The 23,926-nt window shown below is 41.8% G+C and overlaps 1 protein-coding gene across 14 annotated transcripts in view; it reads left to right on the plus strand.

Moving 5' to 3' along the window:
* Window positions 1-23,926, plus strand: part of LOC134346695 (ras/Rap GTPase-activating protein SynGAP-like) — a 663,780-nt gene that overhangs the window by 461,980 nt on the left and 177,874 nt on the right. For all 14 annotated transcript variants that reach the window (XR_010017990.1, XR_010017989.1, XM_063048226.1 and 11 more), the window contains one exon: window positions 13,205-13,292. Coding sequence is in view for 12 of the 14 variants with exons in the window: in XM_063048226.1 (XP_062904296.1) it covers window positions 13,205-13,292 (88 nt within the window). In the remaining 2 variants the exon portion in view is untranslated. The remainder of the gene's footprint in view (window positions 1-13,204; window positions 13,293-23,926) is intronic.

Below are 23,926 nucleotides of genomic sequence, written 5' to 3' on the forward strand. Positions count from 1 at the left end.
GTGCATTTACATTTCTTGTCAAAACTAGGTCTGTAGGAGAAACAAGACTGAAGTGGAATAAGTAAGGAATTTGCATTGGGTTCTGATGATAGATTCAGTGTTCATTTACATTGTTGGTACAAGCACAGCTAAGCCTGTCAATCTAGTTTGATGACACACTTAAGCAGGAGCTTTACCCTGTTAGTCACACAGTAAAGAAACCGGCCCAGCTTGTCTCAGATGTTTATCTGAGCTAGTCCCATTTGCTTATATTTTAAGTTATAACCATATAACAATTACAGCACGGAAACAGGCCATCTTGGCCCTTCTAGTCCGTGCTGAACTCTGACTCTCACCTAGTCCCTCCGACCTGCACTCAGCCCATAACCCTCCATTCCTTTCCTGTCCATATATCTATCCAATTTAACTTTAAATGACAACATCGAACCTGCCTCAACCACTTCTGCTGGAAGCTCGTTCCACACAGCTACCACTCTCTGAGTAAAGAAGTTCCCTCTCAAGTTACCCCTAAACTTTTGCCCTTTAACTCTCAACTCATGTCCTCTTGTTTGAATCTCCCCCACTCTTAATGGAAAAAGCCTATCCATGTCAACTCTATCTATCCCCCTCATAATTTTAAACACCTCTATCAAGTCCCCCCTCAACCTTCTACACTCCAAAGAATAAAGACCCAACTTGTTCAACCTTTCTCTGTAACTTAGGAGATGAAACCCAGGTTCAAGTTCACACAGTCATTCAACCATGCACATATATACCACCAAACGAGACAAAGTTCCTCCAGACCAAGGCACTCAACACAGCACATATAACTCTCACACAACACATAAAGTAATATTAATGCAAATAAGTTAACAAGCAATGATGTGCATATACAATAGAAACAGAAAAGTAAACAATATAATGCTACTGCCACTTCAGACCCGGGTGGTGGCAGGGAGTTCAGTCGTTTTGCAGCCTGGAGAAAGAAGCTGCTTCCCATCCTAACAATCCTTGGAGGGGTGTGGGTTAAGTCCATAATCCCTCTAAACCTTTCCTATCCACGTATCCGTCCAAATGTCTTTAAAGCCGAGTAATTGTACCTGCGTCTATAGGTTTCTCTGGCAGCCTGCTTCACATACCAGGCACCTTCTGCATGCAAAAAGTGTGGCCCTTAGGTCCCTTTTAAATCTCTCAAGTTAAATCTATGCCCTCTAGTTTTAAACTCTCCTCTCCTGGAGAAAAGTGTGATCATCATCCTTCTCTATTTCCCTCATATTATATATGCCACTGTAAGGTCATCTTAACACAACGGTTATCCAGGGGAAGAAGCCCCCAGCCTATCCAGCCTCTCCGATTAACTTAAGCAGTCAAGTCCCAGTAGCTTCCTTGTGAATCTTTTCTGCATCCTTTCCAGCTTAATAATATTCTTCCTTTGGTTGGGCAACCAGAATTGTACCAAATATTTCAAGTGTGGTCTCACTAACAATTTGTACATTTATAACGTATGTTCCAATTTCTGCCAAATGCATTCTTTACTACCCTACCTACCTACGTTGTCATGTTCAGGGAAATTCAGATAAATTCCATCTGCCAGATATGTATTGTATATAATGACTATAACCAATCTGAGTGAGGGACTTTAACTCTGCACCTCGGTGCTGTGCCTGAATCTGGCTACTTTATAAATGCTGATGATTTGTCAGGATCGTGCAATCTTGCATTGAAATGTAAGGGAGTATGTGATCTGACAATTGTCATTCATTTCTTTCTCTGGCTCAGCTTTTCCAACAGATGTCAGAAACTTTCATAATTAACAATTCCCACAGAACAAGTCTTATTTTTTTTTACTCTATATGCCAAAAATCTAACAGCAATTTGTTAATTTTGCAATCAAACTGGCTGCAAAGATGAGGAGTTCATTGGTTCTCCTGCTAGCTCCTGAACCATGGGAAGACTTCCAGAGAAACGCCCTCGTGCCTATTAAGTAAAAAAAAATAGACCCCACTCTGGCATCTGAGCTTCTCATTCAGGAAGTGCAATGCCCACGATGTTTTATCTACTGCTTCAATGTTGTCATAGAACAATGCAGGACAGGAACAATGTGCAAACTAATTAATTCTGTTCCACCGTGGCGTATTTATTATCCCTTTCAACATCATTCTCCAACCTTCTCCCCTTTCCAATCAAGAACCTTTCAAGCTCCACTTTAATTGTACCTAATGCCAACTAAACTAATACTTTCTGCCAAACAAAGTCCATATCCTTCCATTTCATGTACATTCATCTGTCTCTCTAAGAACCTCGTGAATGCTCCTATTGAAATATCACACTCCCAAAAAGATATAGGGATACAGTCATATAAATAAAAATCCCCAAAAATGGCACAGTCATATATTCCTATCCCTGTTGTGTTTGGCCTTGCTCTAAGTAATTCTATTCTCCAGCATCCTTTCAGTCAAGTTCTTCCTATGTTTCTCTTTTAATTGTGACTTCCACCAATTTAGGTTTTTTTCCCTCTTGGACAGTGCAATGCCCACGATGTTTTATCTACTGCTTCAATGTTGTCATAGAACAATGCAGGACAGGAACAATGTGCAAACTAATTAATTCTGTTCCACCGTGGCGTATTTATTATCCCTTTCAACATCATTCTCCAACCTTCTCCCCTTTCCAATCAAGAACCTTTCAAGCTCCACTTTAATTGTACCTAATGCCAACTAAACTAATACTTTCTTTGACTCCATTAAATCATTTATTTAACATCAGTGTGCCATTCCAGACAAATTATGTAATCCAGTCTCCATCGACAAGAAAACCTAAAGAGCTCATGCTGGGAGAGAGGCCTGTTGTAGTGTAATAGTTAGCACAACACTTTACAATGCCAGTGACCCGGCTTCAAATCCCACTGCTGTCTGTAAAGAGTTCGTATGTTCTCCCTGTAAGTCCATGGGTTTCCTCCGTGTATTCCGGTTTCCTTCCACAGTCCAAAGGTGTACCAGTTGGTAGGTTAATTAGTCACTGTAAATTGTCCCATGATTAGAATAGGGTTAAATTGGCCTATTGCTGGGCAGTTCAAAGGGCCAGAGGGGCCTATTCCATTCCGTATTCCAAATCAATCAATAAGGCACTGAATCTTACCAATAGGATAAAGGTTAAAGATTAGCTTTATTTGTCACATATACATAAAAACATACAGTGAAATGCACAATTTGTGATAAATACCGAAGCAGTCTGAGATGTGCTGGGAGCAGCCCACAGATGTCAGCACATTATGCCAATATAGTTTGCCCACAATTTACTAACCCCAACTCGTATACCTTTGGACTGTGGGAGGAATGAAACCCACACGTTCACAGGAAGAATATAAAGAACTCCTTGTAGATAGCGGTGGGAATTGAACCACAATGGTGGCGCATTAAAGCATTAGCCTAACCACTACGCTACACTGCCACCCATGTTGGAAAGATAGGACACACCATTTAGATAGAAACCAAAGACCATGCCAACTTATATTGTGGAAAGTCCACAGGCACAAGAACTTATAGAAACTTAGAAAATTTACAGCACAGTACAGGCCCTTCAGCCCACAAAGTTGTGCCGAACATGTCCCTACCTTAGAAATTACTAGGCTTACCCATAGCCCTCTATTTTACTAAGCTCCATGTGCTTATCTAAATGTCTCTTAAAAGACCCTATCGTATCCGCCTCCACCACCTTTGCCAGCAGCCCATTCCATGCACTCACCATTCTCTGAGTCAAAAACTTACCCCTGACATCTCCTCTGTACCTACTCCCCAGCACCTTAAACCTGTGCCCTCTTGTGGCAACTATTTCAGCCCTAGGAAAAAGCCTCTGACCATCCACACAATCAATGCCTCTCATCATCTTATACACCTCTATCAGGTCACCTCTCATCCTCCGTCGCTCCAAGGAGAAAAGGCCGAGTTCACTCAACCTATTCTCATAAGGCATGCTCCCTATTCCAGGCAACACCCCTGTAAATCTCCTCTGCACCCTTCCTATGGTTTCCACATCCTGCCTGTAGTGAGGCGACTGGAACTGAGCACAGTACTCCAAGTGGGGTCTGACCAGGGTCCTACGTAGCTGCAACAGTACCTCTCGGCTCCTAAATTCAATTCAGTGATTGATGAAGGCCAATACACCGTATGCCTTCTTAACCACAGAGTCAACCTGCGCAGCTGCTTTAAGCGTCCTATGGACTCAGACCCCAAAATTCCTCTGATCCTCCACACTGTCAAGAGTCTTACCATTAATACTATATTCTGCCATCATATTTGACCTAACAAAATGAACCACTTCACGCTTATCTGGGTTGAACTCCATCTGCCACTTCTCTGCCCAGTTTTGCATCTTATCAATGTCCCACTGTAACCTCTGACAACCCTCCACACTATCCACAGCACCTCCAACCTTTGTGTCATCAGCAAACTTACTAGCCCATCCCTCCACTTCCTCATCCAGGTCATTTATAAAAATCACGAAGAGTAAGGGCCCAAGAACAGATCCCTGACACACGCCACTGGTCACCGACCTCCATGCAGAATATGACCCGTCCACAACCACTCTTAGCCTTCTGTGGGCAAGCCAGTTCTGGATCCACAAAACAATGTCCCCTTGGATCCCATGCCTCTTTACTTTCTCAATAAGCCTGACATGGGGTACCTTATTAAATGCCTTGCTGAAATCCATATACACTACATCTACTACTCTTCCTTCATCAATGTGTTTAGTCACATCCTCAAAAAATTCAGTCAGGCTCGTAAGGCATGACCTGCCCTTGACAAAGCCATGCTGACTATTCCTAATCATATTATAACTCTCCAAATGTTCATAAATCCTGCCTCTCAGGATCTTCTCCATCAACTTACCAACCACTGAGGTAAGACTCACTGGTCTATAAATCGCTGGGCTATCTCTACTCCCTTTCTTGAATAAAAGAACAAGATTCGCAACCCTCCAATTCTTCGGAAGCTCTCCCGTCCCCATTGATGATGCAAAAATCATCGCCAGAGGCTCAACAGTCTCTTCCCTCGCCTCCCACAGTAGCCTGGGGTACATCTCATCTGGTCCCGGCAACTTATCCAACTTGATGCTTTCCAAAAGCTCCAGCACATCCTCTTTCTTAATATCTACATATTCAAGCTTTTCAGTCTGCTGAAAGTCATCTCTACAATCACCAAGATCCTTTTCCATACTGAATACTGAAGTAAAATATTCATTATGTACCTCTGCTATTTCCTCCGGTTCCATACACACTTTCCCAATGTCACACGTGATACATCCTATTCTTTCACGTCTAATCCTCTTGCTCTTCACATACTTGTAGAATGCCTTGGAGTTTTCCTTAATCCTACCCGCCAAGGCCTTCTCATAGCCCCTTCTGGCTCTCCTAATTTCCTTCTTAAGCTCCTTCCTATTAGGCTTATAATCTTCTAGATCTCTAACATTACTTAGCTCTCTGAACCTTTTATAAGCTTTTCTTCTTGACTAGATTTATTACAGCCGTTGTACACCACAGTTCCTGTGCCCCACCATAACTTCCCTGTCTCACTGGAACGTACTCATACAGAGCTCCACACAAATATCCCCTGAATATTTGCCACATTTCTTCCCTGAGAACTTCTATGTCCTTTAAATGCTGTCTGTTCCTTTTTCAAAGAAGTCATGCATGTCCTTAAACTATTGATGCCATATGTCACTGATAAACCCATGATTGCATTTCCAAATTGTGACCTACATCATCTTACTGAGTGTCAGCATTGCTGGGTCAGTAGAAACATAGTATAGTAGGTTATGGGTTCAAGTCCTACTCCAGGACTTGTACATTTTAATGGACTGGTGCTAGTGTTAAATTGTGATGCTTTATTGGAGGTGCTGACTTTCAGAAAGGTAATATCCCTGGTTCAAGAGGATCGGAATGACACAGATGGTGTGACGCTGGCTGAGGTTGGTGTATTGTTATTTACATCGGATGTGTCTGGAGGAGATGAATGACAATAGAGGAGAGAAATTTAGAAATCTGAAATAAAGCAGATTGCTGGAAAAAAATCTGGTGGCACCTGTGCAGAGAGAAAAGAAACTGAATTAACATTCTGTGCAACTGATCAGGCCAGTTTTAATACAAACCAGAAAGGCTGTTATCTAAATTGTTCAGTTCGATGCAACACACACCAAATGCTGGAGGAACTCAGCAGGTCAAACGGCATCTGTGGAAGGGAACTAACAGTCGATATTTTGGGCCGACATCATTCATCAGTTCTGTACCAGATTTGTGCTGTATTTTTAGCATCTGCAGAATCTCTTCTGTTGTTGAGTTCAGTATTAATTTCCAGAGTCTTTCAAATGGAAGATAAGATGCTGTTCCTGATAAGATAAGATGTTGGGCTTTATTGGAAATGTCTGAGAGGCGAGAGTGGGTGGGGAATGAAGAATTCAAGTGATACACAACTAGAAGCTCAGGATCAGACTGAATAAAGCTATTCTGCACAGTGGACATGCAATCTGCATAGGTTTCTCTACTGTAGTGGAGATCATATTGTGAGGACCAAATGCAGTGTACCAAATTGAAAGAAGCACAAGTACGTTGTTGGTTCACTTGGAAGATGTGTCTGGGTCCCTGGATAGTAAACGGATAAGAATTGCATAGCAAGGAGTTATTAGAAGAGGAGTCAGCGGTGATGGAGATGAACTGGTGCTGAAGGGAATCATGGAGACATTGACCCCCACATAATGGTGAAAAATTGAATTGAATTGACTTTATTTCTTACATCCTTCACATACATGAGGAGTAAAAATCTTTACGTTACGTCTCCATCTAAATGTGCAATGTGCAATTATAGTAATTTATAATAATTTATAATAAATAGAACAGTCAGCGTAATATAGAGTGCACTCAAGTCAGTATGAGTTTATCAGTTTGATGGCCTGGTGGAAGAAGCTGTCCTGGAGCCTGTTGGTCCTGACTTTTATGCAGTGGTACTGCTTCCCAGATGGTAGCAGCTGGAATAGATTGTGGTTGGGATGGCTTGGGTCCCCAATGATCCCTACGGGCCCTTTTTAGACACCTCCTTGGATCCCATGCCTCCTTACTTTCTAAAGGAGCCTTGCATGGGGTACCTTATTAAATGCCTTACTGAAATCCATGTACTCTACATCCACTGCTCTACCTTCAAATGTGTTTTGTTACTTCCTCAAGGAATTCAATCATGCTTGTAAGGCACAACCTGCCCTTGACAAAGCCATGCTGACTATTCCTAATCAGATTATGTCTCTCCAAATGCTCATAAATCCAGCCTCTCAGGATCTTCTCCAACAAATTAACCACCACTGCAGTCAGGGTCACTGGTCTATAATTTCCTGGATTATCTGCACTCCTCTTGAAAAAGGGAACAACATTTGCAACCCTTCAATCCTCTGGTACTTCTCCTGTCCCTAATGATGATGCAGAGATCATCGCAAGAGGCTCAGCAATCTCCTCCCTTGCTCCCATAGTAGTCTGGGGTATATTTCATCCAGTCCTGGTGACTTATCTAACTTAATGCTTTTCAAAAGCTCCTGCACATCCTCTTAATGTCTATATGCTCAAGCGCTTCAGTCCACTGTAAGTCATCCCCACAATTGCCAAGGTCTTTTTCCCTGGTGAATACTGAAGCAGAGTATTCATTAAGTACTTTCACTACTTCCTCCAACTCCACGCACATATTTCCACTATCACACCTGATTGGTCCTATTCTCACATGGCTCATCCTCTTGTTCTTCATACACTTGTAGAATGTCTTGGGGTTTTTCTTAATCCTGCTCACCAAGGCCTTCTCATGGCCCCTTATGGCTCTCCTAATTCTGTTCTTAATCTCCTTCCTAGCAACCTTGTAATTTTCTAGAGCTCTAGCAGTACCTAGTTTCTTGAACCTTTTGTACCATCCTTTCCCTACCCTTAATGGAACACACCTATGCAGAATTCCATACAAATGTTCCATGAACATTTGCCACGTTTCTGCCATGCATTTCCCTGAGAACATCTGCTCCCAATTTATGCTCCCAAGTTCCTGCCTAATAGCATCATATTTTCCCCACCCCAATTAAATGTTCTCCCAAAATGTCTGTTCCTATCGCACTCCAGTGCTATGGTGAAGGAGATAGAGTTGTGGTCACTACCTCTAAAATGCTCTCCTACTGAGAGATCTGACACCTGACCAGGTTCATTTCCCAAAACCAGATTAAGCACAGCCTCTCTTCTAGTTGGCTTCTTTACATATTGTATCAGGAAACCTTCCTGAACACACCTAACAAACTCCACCCCATCTAAACCCCTTGTGCCAAGGAGATGTCAATCAATATTAGGAAAGTTAAAATCTAGTTTTGAAAGAGATAAAACTAAGCTGCCATTGGTATAAGTGTCCTTGGAGCTGCTAGTATTCCCACTAGTATTCAATAGTCATATTTGCTAGCTAGCCCCTTGCAATTGGATGTGAAAATGCTTACAGGGAAATTTCATGATACACTTGGCCCATTAAGAGATCAATCACTTTCCAGCAAAGCATGTAGTGCTACAGATCATGGGTCTTTGAGTACCACATCCAAGTACTTGATCAACATGAGGAGGTTTCTACCTCTACCATGCTTTCAGGCAGTGATTGAATGGTGAAGCAGACTCGATGGGCCAGATGGCCTATTTCAGCTCCTATGACTTATGGTCTTATGGTCTAAAATTACAGTCAGTGGGGTGAGTTGAATTGTAACATGAAGGCAAAATCAAAAAGGGTGATGAATACAGGACTGGGCATGCTACTTTTCAACGTACGCAGAATATGGAATAAGGCAGACAGATGATCTTGCAGCTCGGTTAGAGACTGGCAGTTATGTTGTTGTGAGCATCACTGAGTCATGGTTGAAAGACGATCATAGTTGGAAGCTTAACATGCAAGGATACACATTGTATCAAAAGAACAGGTAGGTGGGCAGAAGGGTATTGTGGATCTGTTGGTATAAAATGAAATCAAATTCTTAAAGGTGACAGGATCGGAAGATGGACAATCCTTGTGAGCAGAGTTAAGAAACTGCAAGGATAAAAGGACCCTGATGGCAGTTATATATAGGCCTCCGAACAGTAGCCAGGATGTGGTATATAAATCAGAAAGGGAGTTGGAAAGGGCATGTAAAAAGGGCAATATTATGATTGTCATAGGAAATTTCAATATGCAGGTAGATTGGAAAATCAAGTTGGTGCTGGATCCCAAGAGAGGGTGTTTGTAGAATGCCTATGAGATGGCTTTTTGGAGCATCTTGTGGTTGAGTCCACTAGGGGAAAGTCAGTACTGGATTAAGTGTGTGTAATGAACCAGATTAGATTAGGAAATTTATGGTAAAGGAGGCAGTGATCATAATATGACAGAATTCACTGTACGATTTGAGAGGGAGAAGCTAAAGTCGAAAGTATCTATATTACAATGGAGTAAGGGGAACTACAGAGCCATGAGGGAGGAGTAAGAAATAGTGGACAAACTTAATAAATATTTTGCATCAGTCTTCACTGTGGATGATGCATGCAGTATGCCAGAAATTCGAGAGCTTCAGGGGGTGGAAGTGAATGTAGTTGTTATTACTAAGGAGAAGGTGCTTTGGGAAACTGAAAGGTCTGAAGTTATGTTAATCAACCAGACCAGATGGACTACGCCCCAGGGTTCTGAAAGAGATAGCTGAAGAGATTGTGGAGACATTAATAATGATCTTTCAAGAATCACTAGAATCTGGAATGGTTCCAGAAGACTGGAAAGTTGTAAATGTCACTCCACTCTTTAAAAAGGGAAGGAGGTATTAAAAAGAAAATTATGGGCCAAATAGCCTGACGTCAGTGGTTGGGAAGATGTTGGAGTCTATGAGGTTTCAGGGTACTTGGAGTCACATGATAAAGTAGGCATGGCTTACTTAAGGGGAAATCTTGCCTGACAATCTGTTGGAATTCTTTGAGGAAATAACAGGCACGATAGACAAAGGAGAGTCAGTGGATGTTGTTTACTTGGATTTTCAGAAGGCCTTCGACAAGGTGCCATACATGAGGTCGCTAAACAAGATAAGAGCCGGTGGTATTACAGGAAAGATTCTAGCTTGAATGGAAGATTGGCTGACTGGTAGGAGGCAAAGAGTGGGGATAAAGGGGGTTTATTCTGGTTGCTGCCAATGACTAGTGGTGTTCCACAGGGGTCACTGTTAGGACCGTTTATTTCATGTTTTATGTCAATGATTGGGGTGGCAGAATTGATGGGTTTGTGGCCAAGTTTGCGGATGATACGAAGATGGGTAGAGCAGAAGGTAGTGTTGAGAAAGCACGGAACATACAGAAGAACTTAGACTGGGAGAATGGACAAAGAAGTGTCAGATGGAATATTGTGTAGGGAAGTGTTTGGTCATGCACTTTGGTAGAACGACTAAAGATGTAAAATATTTTCTGAACCAGGAGAAAATTAAAAAATCAGAGTGCAGAGGGACTTTGGGAGTCCTGATGTAATATTTATAACAGGTTAACTTGCAGATTGAGTTGAGGAAGGCAAATGAAATGTTAACATTTATTTGGAGAGGACTAGAATATAAAAGAAAGGATGTAATGCTGAGACGTTATAAGGCTTTGGTCAAACCACTCTTGGAGTGTTGTGAGCAGTTTTTGACCCCTTATTAAGAAAAGATGTGCTGGCATTGGAGAGGTCTATAGGAGGTTCGTGAGAGTGATTCCTAGAATGACAGGGTTAACAAATGAGGAGTGTTTGATGGCTCTTGGCCTGTACTCGTTGGAGTTTAGAAGAATGATGGAGGATCTCATTGAAACCTATTGAATATTGAAAGGTACAGATAGACTAGATGAGGAGAGGAATTTTCCTATAGTGGGGGTGTCTAGAACCTGAGGACACAGCCTCCGAATAGAGGTACGTCCATTTAAAACAGAGATGGTGAGGGATTTCTGTAGCCCCAGTATAGTGAATCTGTGGAAGTCATTGCCACAGATGGCTGAGAGGCCAAGTCATTGGGTATATTTAAAGTGGAGGTTGATAGATTCTTGATTAGTTGGTGTGTCAAAGGCTATGGGGAGAATGTGGGAAAATGGGGTTGAAAGGGATAATAAATCAGCCATGATGGAATGGTGGAGGAAACTGGATGAGCAAGTGGCCTAATTCTGTTCATATGTCTTATAATCTTATGTTTAGCCAGGTCCCTGGTGATCTTATACACATCAGTTTAGTCTCATGTCAACCTCCTTTGTTTTAAATGAAACGGTCTGTATTTATCTCATCTATTTTTCATGACCACCTATCATGATCCACCTATCAAGCAGAGCTTTAATATTTCTCTCTGCACCATCTCCAGCACAAAATCACATCCTTCCAGAAATGGTTACTCAAACTGCAGCTTAACTTGTGTTCTGGCATCACCTTCATGTTCTTATATTCAAGCGTCAGCTAATAAAGGAGGTAATTTTTCATGCCAATTTAACAAGCATATGATCTCTCCTGCTGTCCTTAAGAATTTGCGCACATAGATTCCGTAGCCACCCCCCCCCTTCTCCATACCACTCGGTATTCTCCGATTTATTCTATATTCTGTTGCTTTGTTGCACCTTAACTCATGGATTACCTCAAGCAACTCGAATGTTGGATGATCTCAACAAGCCAAGCAGTATCTATGAAAGGAAATTGGCAGTCAATGTTTCAGGCTAAGACCTTTCATCAGGACTGGAAAGAAAGAGGGTAGATAATCTATATAAAATGGTAGGGGAGAAGGGGTAGTGCAAGAGCAGGTGAGGGAGGGGGAGAGTGGGAAGGATGTAGGAAACTAGGAGGTAGTAGTTGAAGGTAACAAAGAAGATAGAATCTTATAGGAGAGGGTAACGGATCATGAATAAAAGGAAGGAGGTGAGGGGATGCAGAGCAAGGAATGTGTGGATTACCTCATATCTTTCTGCATTAACATCTGTCCTCTGCCTAATTGACTAGATCATCTATGTCTTCTTGCAAATTTTCTTCCTCGTTAGACAACTTGTGTACATATCAAGATTTCACCCTCAACTAATAAAACTTCTCTACAAATTGGAGTTGTGCTAAGTCACAGTACTATGGCTTTCACCTACATTGGGCTGTTCTGAACTCATGAAAGGGATGATGTAAATGCAAGTCCTTCTTTATCATCCCCCCTCCCCCTTGGAAGCTTTCGCAAAGAAACAATGATTTGACTTTAAAATGTGCTATTTGTCTTTTGTGCCAATGATACAAAAATTAGCTGGATTCCACGGCAACCAGGCATCTTGGGTATTTTAAAACTACTTCTTGAAGGTGTTCCATCATATAAGATAGACATATGTTAGGAGGTGGTGCCAAACTGCGTAGGAAAACAGGATATTGCAAGCAAAGGCAAGCATTCAATGAGGCCTACGTATACTTAGCAACTTGGCTGCTGAATGGCAGATGGCATTTATCACTTTGAGGTGTGAGGTGCTGCAATTGGATTCTAAAAATAAGTTTCTGCTGCATACAGTAAGACTACAAAAAATAAAAAAGCCACATTTGTAGATCAAGCAATACCAGAAATTAAATCATTACAGAAAATTTAAAATAGGGTCACCATTGGAGAAGCAGTAGCTATTTTCTGCCCAGTAAGTCCTACAAACAGCGATACTACCTGGGTTAACCTGCAAAAGCAATTCTACGAAGTTCTTCATTTTTCCCTGTCCTGCCTTTTAAAGTCAGCTTTTCCCTGAGTGAAACACGCTGTTGGTCATTTCTGATCATTTCTCATCAGTTGGGAATTTGACTGTGAGGAAGGCCATCTGGAGAATGTTGACCTGAAGCATTAACTCTGTTTTTCTCTCTCTATAGATGCTACCTGACTTGCTAAGTATTTCCAGCATACTCTGTTTCTGTTTCAAGTCTATGTCTCTGATCCATCATCAAACTCAATCATACTTATAGGTGTCCTTCTATTAAGTTTAATCTTCACCCTTTCTTTAATGTTCTTCCTTAAGCATGATCACCACAATACGTCAGCTGAGTATTTTACGTGCATATGCTCATAGTTTGATACTAAGTTCTAACAATGAAAAGACAGTGGGCCTGAGCTAATAGTGGGATGATTCAGTACATCCCTTAATCTGCTCCTTCCTGCACCTGCCACCTATCCCTCCCATCACTGACATTCTGTGGCTTTTTGCCTCTATCCACAGGTTAATGGTAGTAGAAGACGAGTTGAGAAAAGATCACGCCAACATGCAGGAGGCCATCGATGCCAAGCAGCGGATAATCGACGTTCAGGTACAGAAAATCATCACCTCAAAGATCAACAAATGACACTGAGGGAGAAGCGCCAGCAATTCATTCTTGTCGGGATAGTATCGTCCCAGTTCAAACCTCATTGAAGCAAACTGCTGCTAATTTCCTCCTCTTGCCCCACTCTGCTGCAGCCAAATTAGTGTTCCTGCCCTTGATTGCTGACGCAGCAAATGTTTCTTGTTGAGAACACAATCCATGCCATGCACTATTCTGTTTGCTTTTTCAGAATCAGTCTTTAATTCATCCTTAAAAAATGGCAGGGACAACTGTACTGGTGTTGCTGTGGGGGAATTGACCAGCAGTTTTGTGTGGAAAAAAATAAGCGTCATGCATATCCGAGTGGTGATGGGGGAATTGGGAAAAATCAGGAAGGGGCCCAGATTTTTAAACTCTCCTCCCTGGTTTAAAAAACTCAGCTCAGTTTGGGCCAACCCTTTGCAAGTTTGCAGTGATGAGGTTTGATCAGGGAAATAGTCTGCTATGTAGTAAACAGCCAGGGTTTTTCCCTGGTTATGTACAAGTGGGAAAACCAGGAGGCCAATGGTAACCTCATGTATGTTTTTTTTTGTTTGTTTTTAATTCTTCTACATGATCGCCCATCGCAGAGGAAATGAATCGGGTGGGTTAGGAGGATGGGCGATTTGAGTGGGAGCATTAGCTTGGCATGAGGGAACAAAGAGTTTGCACTCTTCAGTGGTCATAAGGCTGCTCACAAGTTGTGCAGCCGTTTTTTTGCCAACATACACTCAGGTTTGTCGCACTGTTTACAACATAATGACCTCTTTGAAGTTGGCTGAATATTGGTACAGCAGCCATTAATATTGCAGTCGGTCCCACTCCCTCCCACTGTAATCTATCCCCCTCAGCCACTCTTGTTTTCTAAATTTGATGCACCCGAGAGAGTCTTTGGTGCTCAGTCATATCTGGTAGCTCTCTTGAGTGTGATAGCCACTGCCAGATGCTCGCTGCGCCATGCAGGATAAAGAAGTACCTGTGTGTGCAGAGATTTTAAAAAGTGCCAACAAATTCAGCGTTGACTGATTGCCCCCGTGAGCTGGCGCCACAAATAACCATCTAGAAAGCAAGTCACCATGACAGCATCCGGCAATGTCTACTTACACCAAATTGGTTTGAGCCATTTTATACTGCGGTTGAGAAATAGAAATGAAATGGCTCCTGAGGGGGAGCAGAATTTGGGAGGTCTGGATGGCAGCACTCACTGCAATGGAGTTGTGATACATTTCATGAATCAGATAGGAAAGTTGCTTGGAGCAGCTGGTGGTGAATGTTGGGAGGAAAGTGGGGGGAGAGGATTTCTACCCCAGTACCCATCAACAATGCAACAGACAATCCTAGATCTGTTTAGTGTGAAGGTTGGAACTGCCAGAGAGTACCTTCTGAAGAGATTTGGGAAGCACAAGTTCTTTCATGGGAATGATATTTTAGATCAATTACCAGATTCTGGTAAGGAGAAGGTGAGAAGGCACAATATTTGGATTTATTTTTAATATAGTCGCTTGCAGTTCAATTCTTAGATCTTGCTAAAAATCTTTAATCTGCTGAGTCTCATTAGAGTGTTGCGTTTACCCCCAGAATGAATCTGTGTGTAAGTACTGTATGAATCAGCTCCCATCAGCTGCAGACTGAACTTCCAAGGTACTTCAGTATGTCTGTCAGTGCAATCGGTAACAATCCTGTTACCTACCACATACCTTACTGAGTCACTCACTAATTTCAGAAGACAACAGCTTGCAATTCTCATCTCTTCAGAGCAAGAAGGCATCCCAAGGTATAATCGGGCGAGAGGCAGCACCAAACCAGTAAGACTAGGATGAAGGACTGGCAGTTTGACGAAGGAGATGGATACAAGGAGACTGTTAGGGGGAAGAGGTGGAAAGGCAGAGAGCGCTAGGTCAGGAAATCCAGATCTTGGTAAGTCCAGCAGAAGTGGGAGAAAATAGCCCTTGTGTCAAAAGCCAAAGTTGAAAGGTCAGATGGCTTGTAGTGATTACAGACCTAGAAAGGGGGAAGGCATGGAGGAATTTGAACATGAGGATGATAAGTTTACTTGATTGCATGAAGATCAGGATGATTCCAGATCTGACCTAAGTTTTGTGAATTTAGCTGCAAGCAGTATTTGGAGTGCTATATTTCAAGCCTGAAGCAAAGGAAGGACCAGGCTTAATTGTGTTGTTTACCAACCCCTCTTCCATTCCTCCTGTCATCTATTAATTGGCCCTTTGACATTTTCTGAGGGTGGTGGTGGGAGGAACCTGCAAGCATGGCAGCCTTTAGAGAGGGAGCAGTGCCTTGAAACCACACATCAAAATGTCAAACCATCTGCAGCATAGGGTGGGATGAAATTGGAGGATACCTGGGCGGTTAAAGTCAATGACAGGATATCTGCCAAATGCAAGGGAGGGTAAAGGTCTGACAGAACCTGAACCACCTTAAAAATATGTCATACTTGCCGATCTCACTTCCTCACCCTCAACTTCGGGTTCCATCACAAATCACAAAATCACTCTTTCAGTTCATAGTCACTTTTGAATTCACAATCATCTTTTCTTCACTTCCTCACTATCTCAGCTTGTCAACCAACTCACAGCTAACTTAAAAGGACTTATAAAGGCACAAGTTTAAACCACTACAAGTTCATTAATTGCCTTGACCTATTTACAAAGGCTGTTTCTCTTAATATGTAGGTAAGTTTGCCATTTCTTTGGTTGTGAAAAACCAGTTTTGCATTTTACAACTATATAAGTAAGTGGGCAATGGTGAATCACTTTTACCTTCAGTAATGTAGATGTTAGTTGCTGTATTTGCTGCTCTTCGGTGTGCAGGGTGAAAAATAGTGTTTCATGTAGTGACTTTATAGATAATTGATTGGCTATTGATTTTGTTGGTGTTTAGGTAAGTGCAGGTGTTAAGAAGGTGCCCAGTCAACACTTCACATTCACATCATGGCTGGTCCAAAATCATTTGCTGGTGTTTAGGTGAGTGTAGATGTTGAGAATGTATCTAGTTCATTCAGTGGCTTCATTCAACATTTCAAGCTATAGTTTGCATTGTTTTCAGTGAACAATCTAACCTTGGACTTTTAAAATTTGTCAATAATGTTGCCAGTAACCTCAACCTGAAAGTGTGGTTGGAGGGTTGATTGCATGCAGATCAGATCTGATCCTTGATCTGTGATGAGTTTCATAAATTTAGCTGCAAACAGCATTTGGAGTGCTATATTTAGCCTTGGCAAGACCTAAGCCAAGACAAAAAAAATAAGATTTTGTCAGGTTATTTGTAAGTGTGTGGGGGAGATGTGCTATCTTTTGTTTGGTGCTCCCATTAAAGTTGAATTTTACCTCTAATCTATATCCCTTCACAATTTGGCATGGGGTAAAGATATTATTAATGAGGGAGCTATTGCTACCTAGTGGCATTTGACATATGTTTATTAATATCTGTTTCTGGTGGATTGAAATTGCTTCTCAGTGACATTTGTTGTGGAAGTGTGATTGTATTTGTATGTGCTGCAGAGGATAGGTGTATGTCTTGTTACATTTCCCTAAAATTCTGCTTTAGAAACAAGGGTATAGTAAGTTAATATGTTCCTGAGTTCCCAAGAAACTCGGTTATGAATCTTGCCCTAGCAAATGAGCTTGGACTGATCTCTCGCCAGGTTCAATTAGGCATTGGTACCACTGGCAAAACTTTTCACATCATACCTAATTACCAGTAGTTTTATTGAATCAGAGAACGGGAGATTCAAACAATCCTGGCACTGCAAGGAAGGTTTCAGAAGGATGTGCAGGCAATGTTGTAGTCAAGCTCTACTCTGTATCTGACTGGATCTCTACCTGCCCTAGACAATGTTGAGAGAGCTCTGTATCTAACCTTTTTGATGGCCAGGAATATTTCCTAGAGCACGATTGAGGGAATTTTACTCTTTGCCTATCCTATGATCTACTTGCCCCAGTTATGTTTAATGACACTGTACAAAGGGGTTTTTCTACATTGAACCAGAACTGTACCCTGGGAGGGTAGATGGAACTTTAATTACCAAAGCTGCAGGTTTTTTGTGACATATTCCATTAGATGTTGAAAGACCCTGTTTGATGATTGTCCTACTTAGCAGGCAATTAATGGGTATGAAGAGAGGTGTGGACAAAAGCAACAATTGGTACTTTGTGTAGCATAGGTCATTAATAGAGACCTTCCATTCTGTACAATGCTGTTGACTTGCTAACAAGTTCCCAATTTTTTTCTTAGAGGAGCTGACAAGATGTTTTCAGAAGTCCTTTTGTGTGGACATTCTGGCATCTAACTCATCACAGCTCCACCATTCATTTACTTTGACAAATATTATACAAGCGTGTCAGATGAACGCAGTGCACCAACGTCTTGGAACACCAACAAGTATAACATGCCCATGCTTACATGAAGGCCCAAGACGTTCCTGGTCAATGACTCAAAACCACACTGATCTTGAACCCAAAGAATAAACCAGATTTAGCTGAGAAATGCGCAATTCAGACCTATTGGCATAAAATCTTCTCCCACTCCTTGGGAGTGGCACAGTTGTGCAATTTGTCGAGCCGCTGCCTCAGAGCTCCAATGAACCGTGTTCAACCCTGCCCTCTCGTGCTGTCCTTGTGAAGTTTGCCTATTCTGCCAGAAACCAGATGAGTTTCCTCCCACATTCCAAAGATGCATGCCCACGTAAATTGCCTCGATTGTGTAAGTGAGCGGGGGAAAGTTGATGAGAGTGTAGGTAGAATTAAAAAAAAAGGTCAATGTAAATGGTACTTAATGGTCTGTGTAGACTCATTGAGTCAAAAAGCCTATTTCTGTCTTGTATAACAATGACTTATCAGATCTACTTATCAGAACACCAATCTGCTCCTTTCCCCTCCTGTATTAAACAAGAATCCCCCTAAATGCATCTGTATATTTCAAATGGAATAAATACAAAACCTTGCTTCTGACGGAGATGCAATGCCATCGTACTCCACCCTGACAGGTAAATCTATTCTCTGATCTGATTTCTGCACATCAGCTTAGTTAGATTCTGCATCTTCCCATGCTGGATCTTCCTCATTTGTTTAATTCCAGATTACTGTAACTGCAAGAGGCTCTCCACATCATTCCTGTCACATTTTCAATGCAGACAGATCCATTTTAGTCCTTGGCTGTCATCCCAGTCCACAGCCAAGATCAAGACCAGATTTAGAATCATATTCATAAGCAACACAACAATGCCATCGGTTGGTTAGATAGGAGTACTACAAGCAAAGGTGCCCACAAAAGATGAGGTCATGATAAACCAATCTGAGATAAATTCTAATCATTTTTGTTTCAGATGTTACCTCTATCTGATATCTAAGTGTAGATTGTTCTTTGCACGAAGCATCTCCCTCAGCTGTATGGGCATACAATTCTAATCCTCGTGGCAAAGATTTCACTTTTACTTGTTCATTAAACCCATATCAATAATAAGTGTAGACCAACTAAGAATGAAGATGTACATCACTACTTCCTCTGAGTTTGTTAGCATGTCCATACGCTAGATGAAATTAGAATTTATATAATCTGAATTATCTGAAATAATAAGTATTTTGTATCAGTCTTCACTGTGGAAGACACTAGCAGTACTCCAAAAATTTGAGAGTGTCATGGAGCAGGAGTGGGTGCAGCTGCTTTTACTAAGGATAAGGTGCTTGGAAAGCTGAAAGGTCTGAAAGTACATAAGTCACCTGGACCAGATGAACTATACCCCGAGGTTTTGAAGGAGGTAACTGGAGAGATTGTGGAGGCATTAGTAATGATCTTTCAAGAATCATTAGATTCTGGAATGGTTCCAGAGGACTGGAAAATTGCAAATGTCACTCCATTCTCTGAGAAGGTAGAGAAGCAGAAGAAAGGAAATTATAAGCCAATTAGCCTGACTTCAGTGTTTGGACAGATGTTGGAGTAGATTATTAAGAATGAGGTTCCAGGGTACCTGGAGGCATATGATAAAATAGGCCAAAGTCAGCATAGTTTCCTTAAGGGGGAATATCATCTAACAAAACTGTTTGAATCCTTTGAGGAAACAACATGCAGGATAGGCAAAGGAGAGTCAGTGGATGTTGTTTACTTGGATGTTCAGAAGGCCTTTAACAAGGTGCTGCACTTGAAACTGCTTAAAAAAATAAGAATCCATGTTTTACTGGAAAGATGCTAGCTTGAGTTGAAGATCAGCTGATTGGAAGGAGCAAAAGAGTTGGAATAAATGGGGCCTATTCTGACTGGCCGCCAGGGACAAGTGGTGTTCCACGGAGGTGGGGGGTCGGGGTTGGTATAGGGACCACTTCTTTTCACATTATAAGTGAATGACTTAGATGACAGAATTGATGGCCTTGTGGCCAGATTTGTAGATGACACCAAGATAGGTGGAGAAACAAGTAGTGTTGAGGAAACAAGAAGTCTGCGGAAAGACTCAAACAGATTGGGAGAATAGACAACAAAGTGGCAGATGCAATATAGTGCAGTGAAGTGTATGGTCATGAACTTCAGTAGAAGGATTAAAGGCATAAACTGTTTTCTAAATGGGGAGAAAGTTCAAAAGTCAGAGGTTCAAAGCGACCTGGGATTCTTGTGTAGGTTTGCCTAAATATTATCTTGCAGGTTGACTCTGTGGTAAGGAAGACAAATGAATTAGTATTCAATTTGAGAGGACTAAAATATAAGAGCAAGGGTATGATGTTGAGGCTTTATAGGGCATAGGTCAGACCGGACTTAGAGTACTGTGAGCAGATTTGGGCCCCATATCTAAGAAGAGGTGTGCTGGCATTGGCAAGAGTCCAGAGGAAATTCATGAGAATGATTCCGGGAATGAAAGGGTTAACATATGAGGAGCATTTGATGGCTCTGGGCCTGTACCCACTGGAGTTTAGAAGAATGAGAGGGGATCTTATTGAAAGCTGTCGAGTATTGAAAGGCCTAGACAGAGTGGATATAGAAAGGATGTCTCCTATAGTGTGAGAGTCTAGGGCCAGATGACACAACTTCAGAATAGAGGGACATCCATTTAGAACAGAGCAAGAGGGTGGTAAATCTGTGGAATTCATTGCCATGAAATGAGTTGTGAAGGCCGAGTCATTGAGTATATTTAAAGCAGAGGTTGAGAGGTTCTTGGTTAGTCAGGGCATCAAAGGTTAAGAGGAGAAGGCAAGGAGGATAGGTTTGAGAAGGATAATAAGTCGCCAATGGTAGAATGGCAGACTAGACTTGATGGGCCAAGTGGCTGAATTCTGCACCTATGTCTTATGGCCTTGTATCCATGCTGTGACTGCAGGTTTGAACTGAAGTGATTCTAATTTGTACTGTTGGTTCTGTTTTACTGTAAATCATCCAGAGATGTTTCTGCATGGTTACCTTCCAATTCATTTCCCTCACAGCTGAAAAATCTCCAGTATTCTCTATTAGAAGTTCTAAGTCTGACAATATGCCAAAACAGCATGGGCTATCAGAAGTATCAGAGTTGTTATTCGACCAGCAATCTGGAAATTGCAAATTCATATAAGTAGCTCTTTAACAAAAAAAACAAATAAAAATCTGATTTCAATAGAAATGGCCATCAGGCTCATTGTAAAGGTTCCATCTGGTTCATTTTTGAAGAAGAAACCAGCAGTGCTTCACTGACCAGAACCTAAATTTCCAGTCGACTGACCCAGTTGTATCCACACCCCAAGCAACAGGAAATTAATGCAATGCCTAAATCCTGAAAATGAGTGTTGAACAAGACAATCTTAATTACACCATGTACAGCCTAAGGCTTGGCATCCGGACATCAGTATTTTTTCTGCTACTTCACCATAGTCTCACTAATTCAATGGTCGTTTGCACTGATTCACAAAGATTATCGAATCTGATGGGATCGAGTGGGAGCAGCTCAACAATAATTACCACTACCGAAGTTATATTATCTTTAATTGCTGAAGGAACTTAACAATTTCTAAGTTCACCTTCATACTCAAACTGACGTTTTGGATTATGGTCCCTTTCGTAATCCCTAAAGCAGGAGTTCCCAGTCTGGGGTCCATGGACCTCTTGCTTAGTGGCATTGGTCCTTGGCGTAAGAAAAGTTGGGAACCCCTGCTCTTGAGCTTTCCAGCAAGATTATAGAATGACCAGGTGATAGGTCAGTGTAGTATACATGACCAGGTAATATCTTAGTGATGTTGGTTGACACATACATATTGTCCAAGGCACTGAGGAGAACCACTTTATTACATCATTGGATTCTTCCATTAATACCCAATTGCAAGGATAGGTGTCCGCACCACCAGCAATACAACATACCCTCAATCCTGCATCCAAGCACCTGCCTAACTTTAGTTCTCCAAGTGTTATTGGGGGAATCGAATAACATTTTCTGACTTGGACTTTTGATATCTGCTACAAATATGATGAAAATTCTCTGCAGTCTGCTTAAAGCCTCTGAGAAGCTGCAGCCTTTTGGATCACAAGTTCACTTTATCTTAGCACTAGCAAGCATGCATGCTTATCCCAGCTGCATTCTCTCTGCATTCTGCTTCAAACTCTGCTTCACCCTGGGAAGCTGTCTTCTAACATGAGGAATTCTGCTGATGCTAGAAATTCAAGCAGCACACAGCAAAGTTGCTGGTGAACGCAGAAGGCCAGGCAGCATCTCTGTGAAGAGGTACAGTCGACGTTTCAGGCGGAGACCTGACGAAGGGTCTCGGCCCGAAACGTCAACTGTACCTCTTCCCAGAGATGCTGCCTGGCCTGCTGCATTCACCAGCAACTTTGATGAAGATCTCTTCTAGTCCAGTTTGCAGTATATTGTGATGAGTCTTCTCAAGTGAGTTTGATTCATGGAGTTCATTGCATTTTGGAGGCCAGACCTCCTTCGGTCTTTATATTCTTTCAGTTTGCTTGCATTTGCCATGATATTCTATATTCTCTGAATATAGACTCGTCATCTTTAGTTTTACTTTGAAGGAAACTAAAGAGCTAGGTCTTTGCAACAAAGGGGTAAACTTGTTTTGTTGATACACTGGATCCAGTAACTCCTTTATAGCCTGGAAAGTATGTGTTGGTCTATCGTATATTTGCCAAGGACACATTTTTGACATTGGATCTTTGTGGGAAGTAAGGGGTGGGTAGTGTGGTTATCACTTTCTGTAGGAACTCAGCAAATGGAACTCTTCTGGATTGCTTCAATCTTTCTGACTGAAATTGCAGTAATTCCTCAATATAAGCAAGGTCACTCACCTAGAAAATGTTCTTTTAAGCAAGATATTGTAAATTGAGAAAAAAATACATGAAATGAACTTTGGCACAACTCAAAGGTTCCATGGGATTTTAAGCAATGGATTCATACTTTCACTCCAGAAGCAGGCTCATCCACAACTTGAGAGGTTTATCTTCTGTACCCATTCCCATGTGTACATTCACAGTGTGGCAAGCCAGAATGTGCAATTCAGGAGAAGGGAGTCATCTTAGATACTGGCACCACTTGGACATACTCATCTCTCATTGATCCTCTGCCCACCCTTATCACAAAGCTAAGAACTCAAAATAGGTACAGCATAAACATTGCATTTTTACAATGTTTTTACATTTTGCATTATGCTCCAAAATATCCATTTGCAAACAAAAACTGGTATGTTGTTGAGAGGCTTGCTGTTGGTAAGGAAAGGTGGTGACAACTCAAACCATAGGGGCTGGGGAGAAAGGGATGACAAGGAATTGGTAATAATTTAACCATGAGTTATGCATTCTATCCCTTGAAAAATTGTTTAAGGTACAGCTATATTCCTTGACCATTTGTGAAGTGAAACATTGCACCTAACATTTACCCTTCACAGCCTCCTACAGGGCAAGGAGGAAGGGGAGGATACCATCACAGCTGGACGTAAAATCTCAAGATGCCACTGATTATTGCCCAAAGGAAAAAAATGCTGGAAACAGTCAGGATGTCAGGCAGCACATATGGAGAAGGAAAGACAGTTCAGGTTTTGGGTTAAAGAGGGAAAAACTTAGTGTGTCAGACAGCATCTGTAAAGAGGAAAAAATAAGTTAACACTTCTTGGTTAGAACTGAGAAAGAGTTAGTAGTGAGTTTCAGAAAAGATTGGGGAGGAACAATTAGGGCAAAAAAATATTTTTCACAAAGTCCAGGTTGACAAAGCTCATTTGGTTGACAAACCCCCCTTGATCTGAGAGGACGGTACATTTCATTTGGCTATTTAAATATTGGGCCGAATTTGTTTGCCAGCAGACCAGCCTGTGGGTACCACTGTCAAAGGAGTATTAGTTGCTGCCTGTTCGCCATGCAACCTTCTGAATGGATACACGTCCAAGTTCACAAGGGATGGTGGGAGGAGGCGCTGTGAGATCTCCTATCCATTTAAACCTATCAGCACCGCGTGCCGGGGTCGGGGCTGCAGTCTGTGATTGGGTATTCGGATATTCCATATGTGCACCTGTGTGAGGTGGGAACGGGTCGGTGGTTGTCGGCAGTGGAGAGACGGCGCTACTGCAGATAGGGAAGATTTTCCACTGCTTCCTAGTGGCCATGGTGAAATCCTTGAGGGTCTAAAAATAATAATA

Source organism: Mobula hypostoma, chromosome 5 (assembly GCF_963921235.1).
Source record: "Mobula hypostoma chromosome 5, sMobHyp1.1, whole genome shotgun sequence".
In the NCBI taxonomy this organism is placed as follows: domain Eukaryota; kingdom Metazoa; phylum Chordata; class Chondrichthyes; order Myliobatiformes; family Myliobatidae; genus Mobula; species Mobula hypostoma.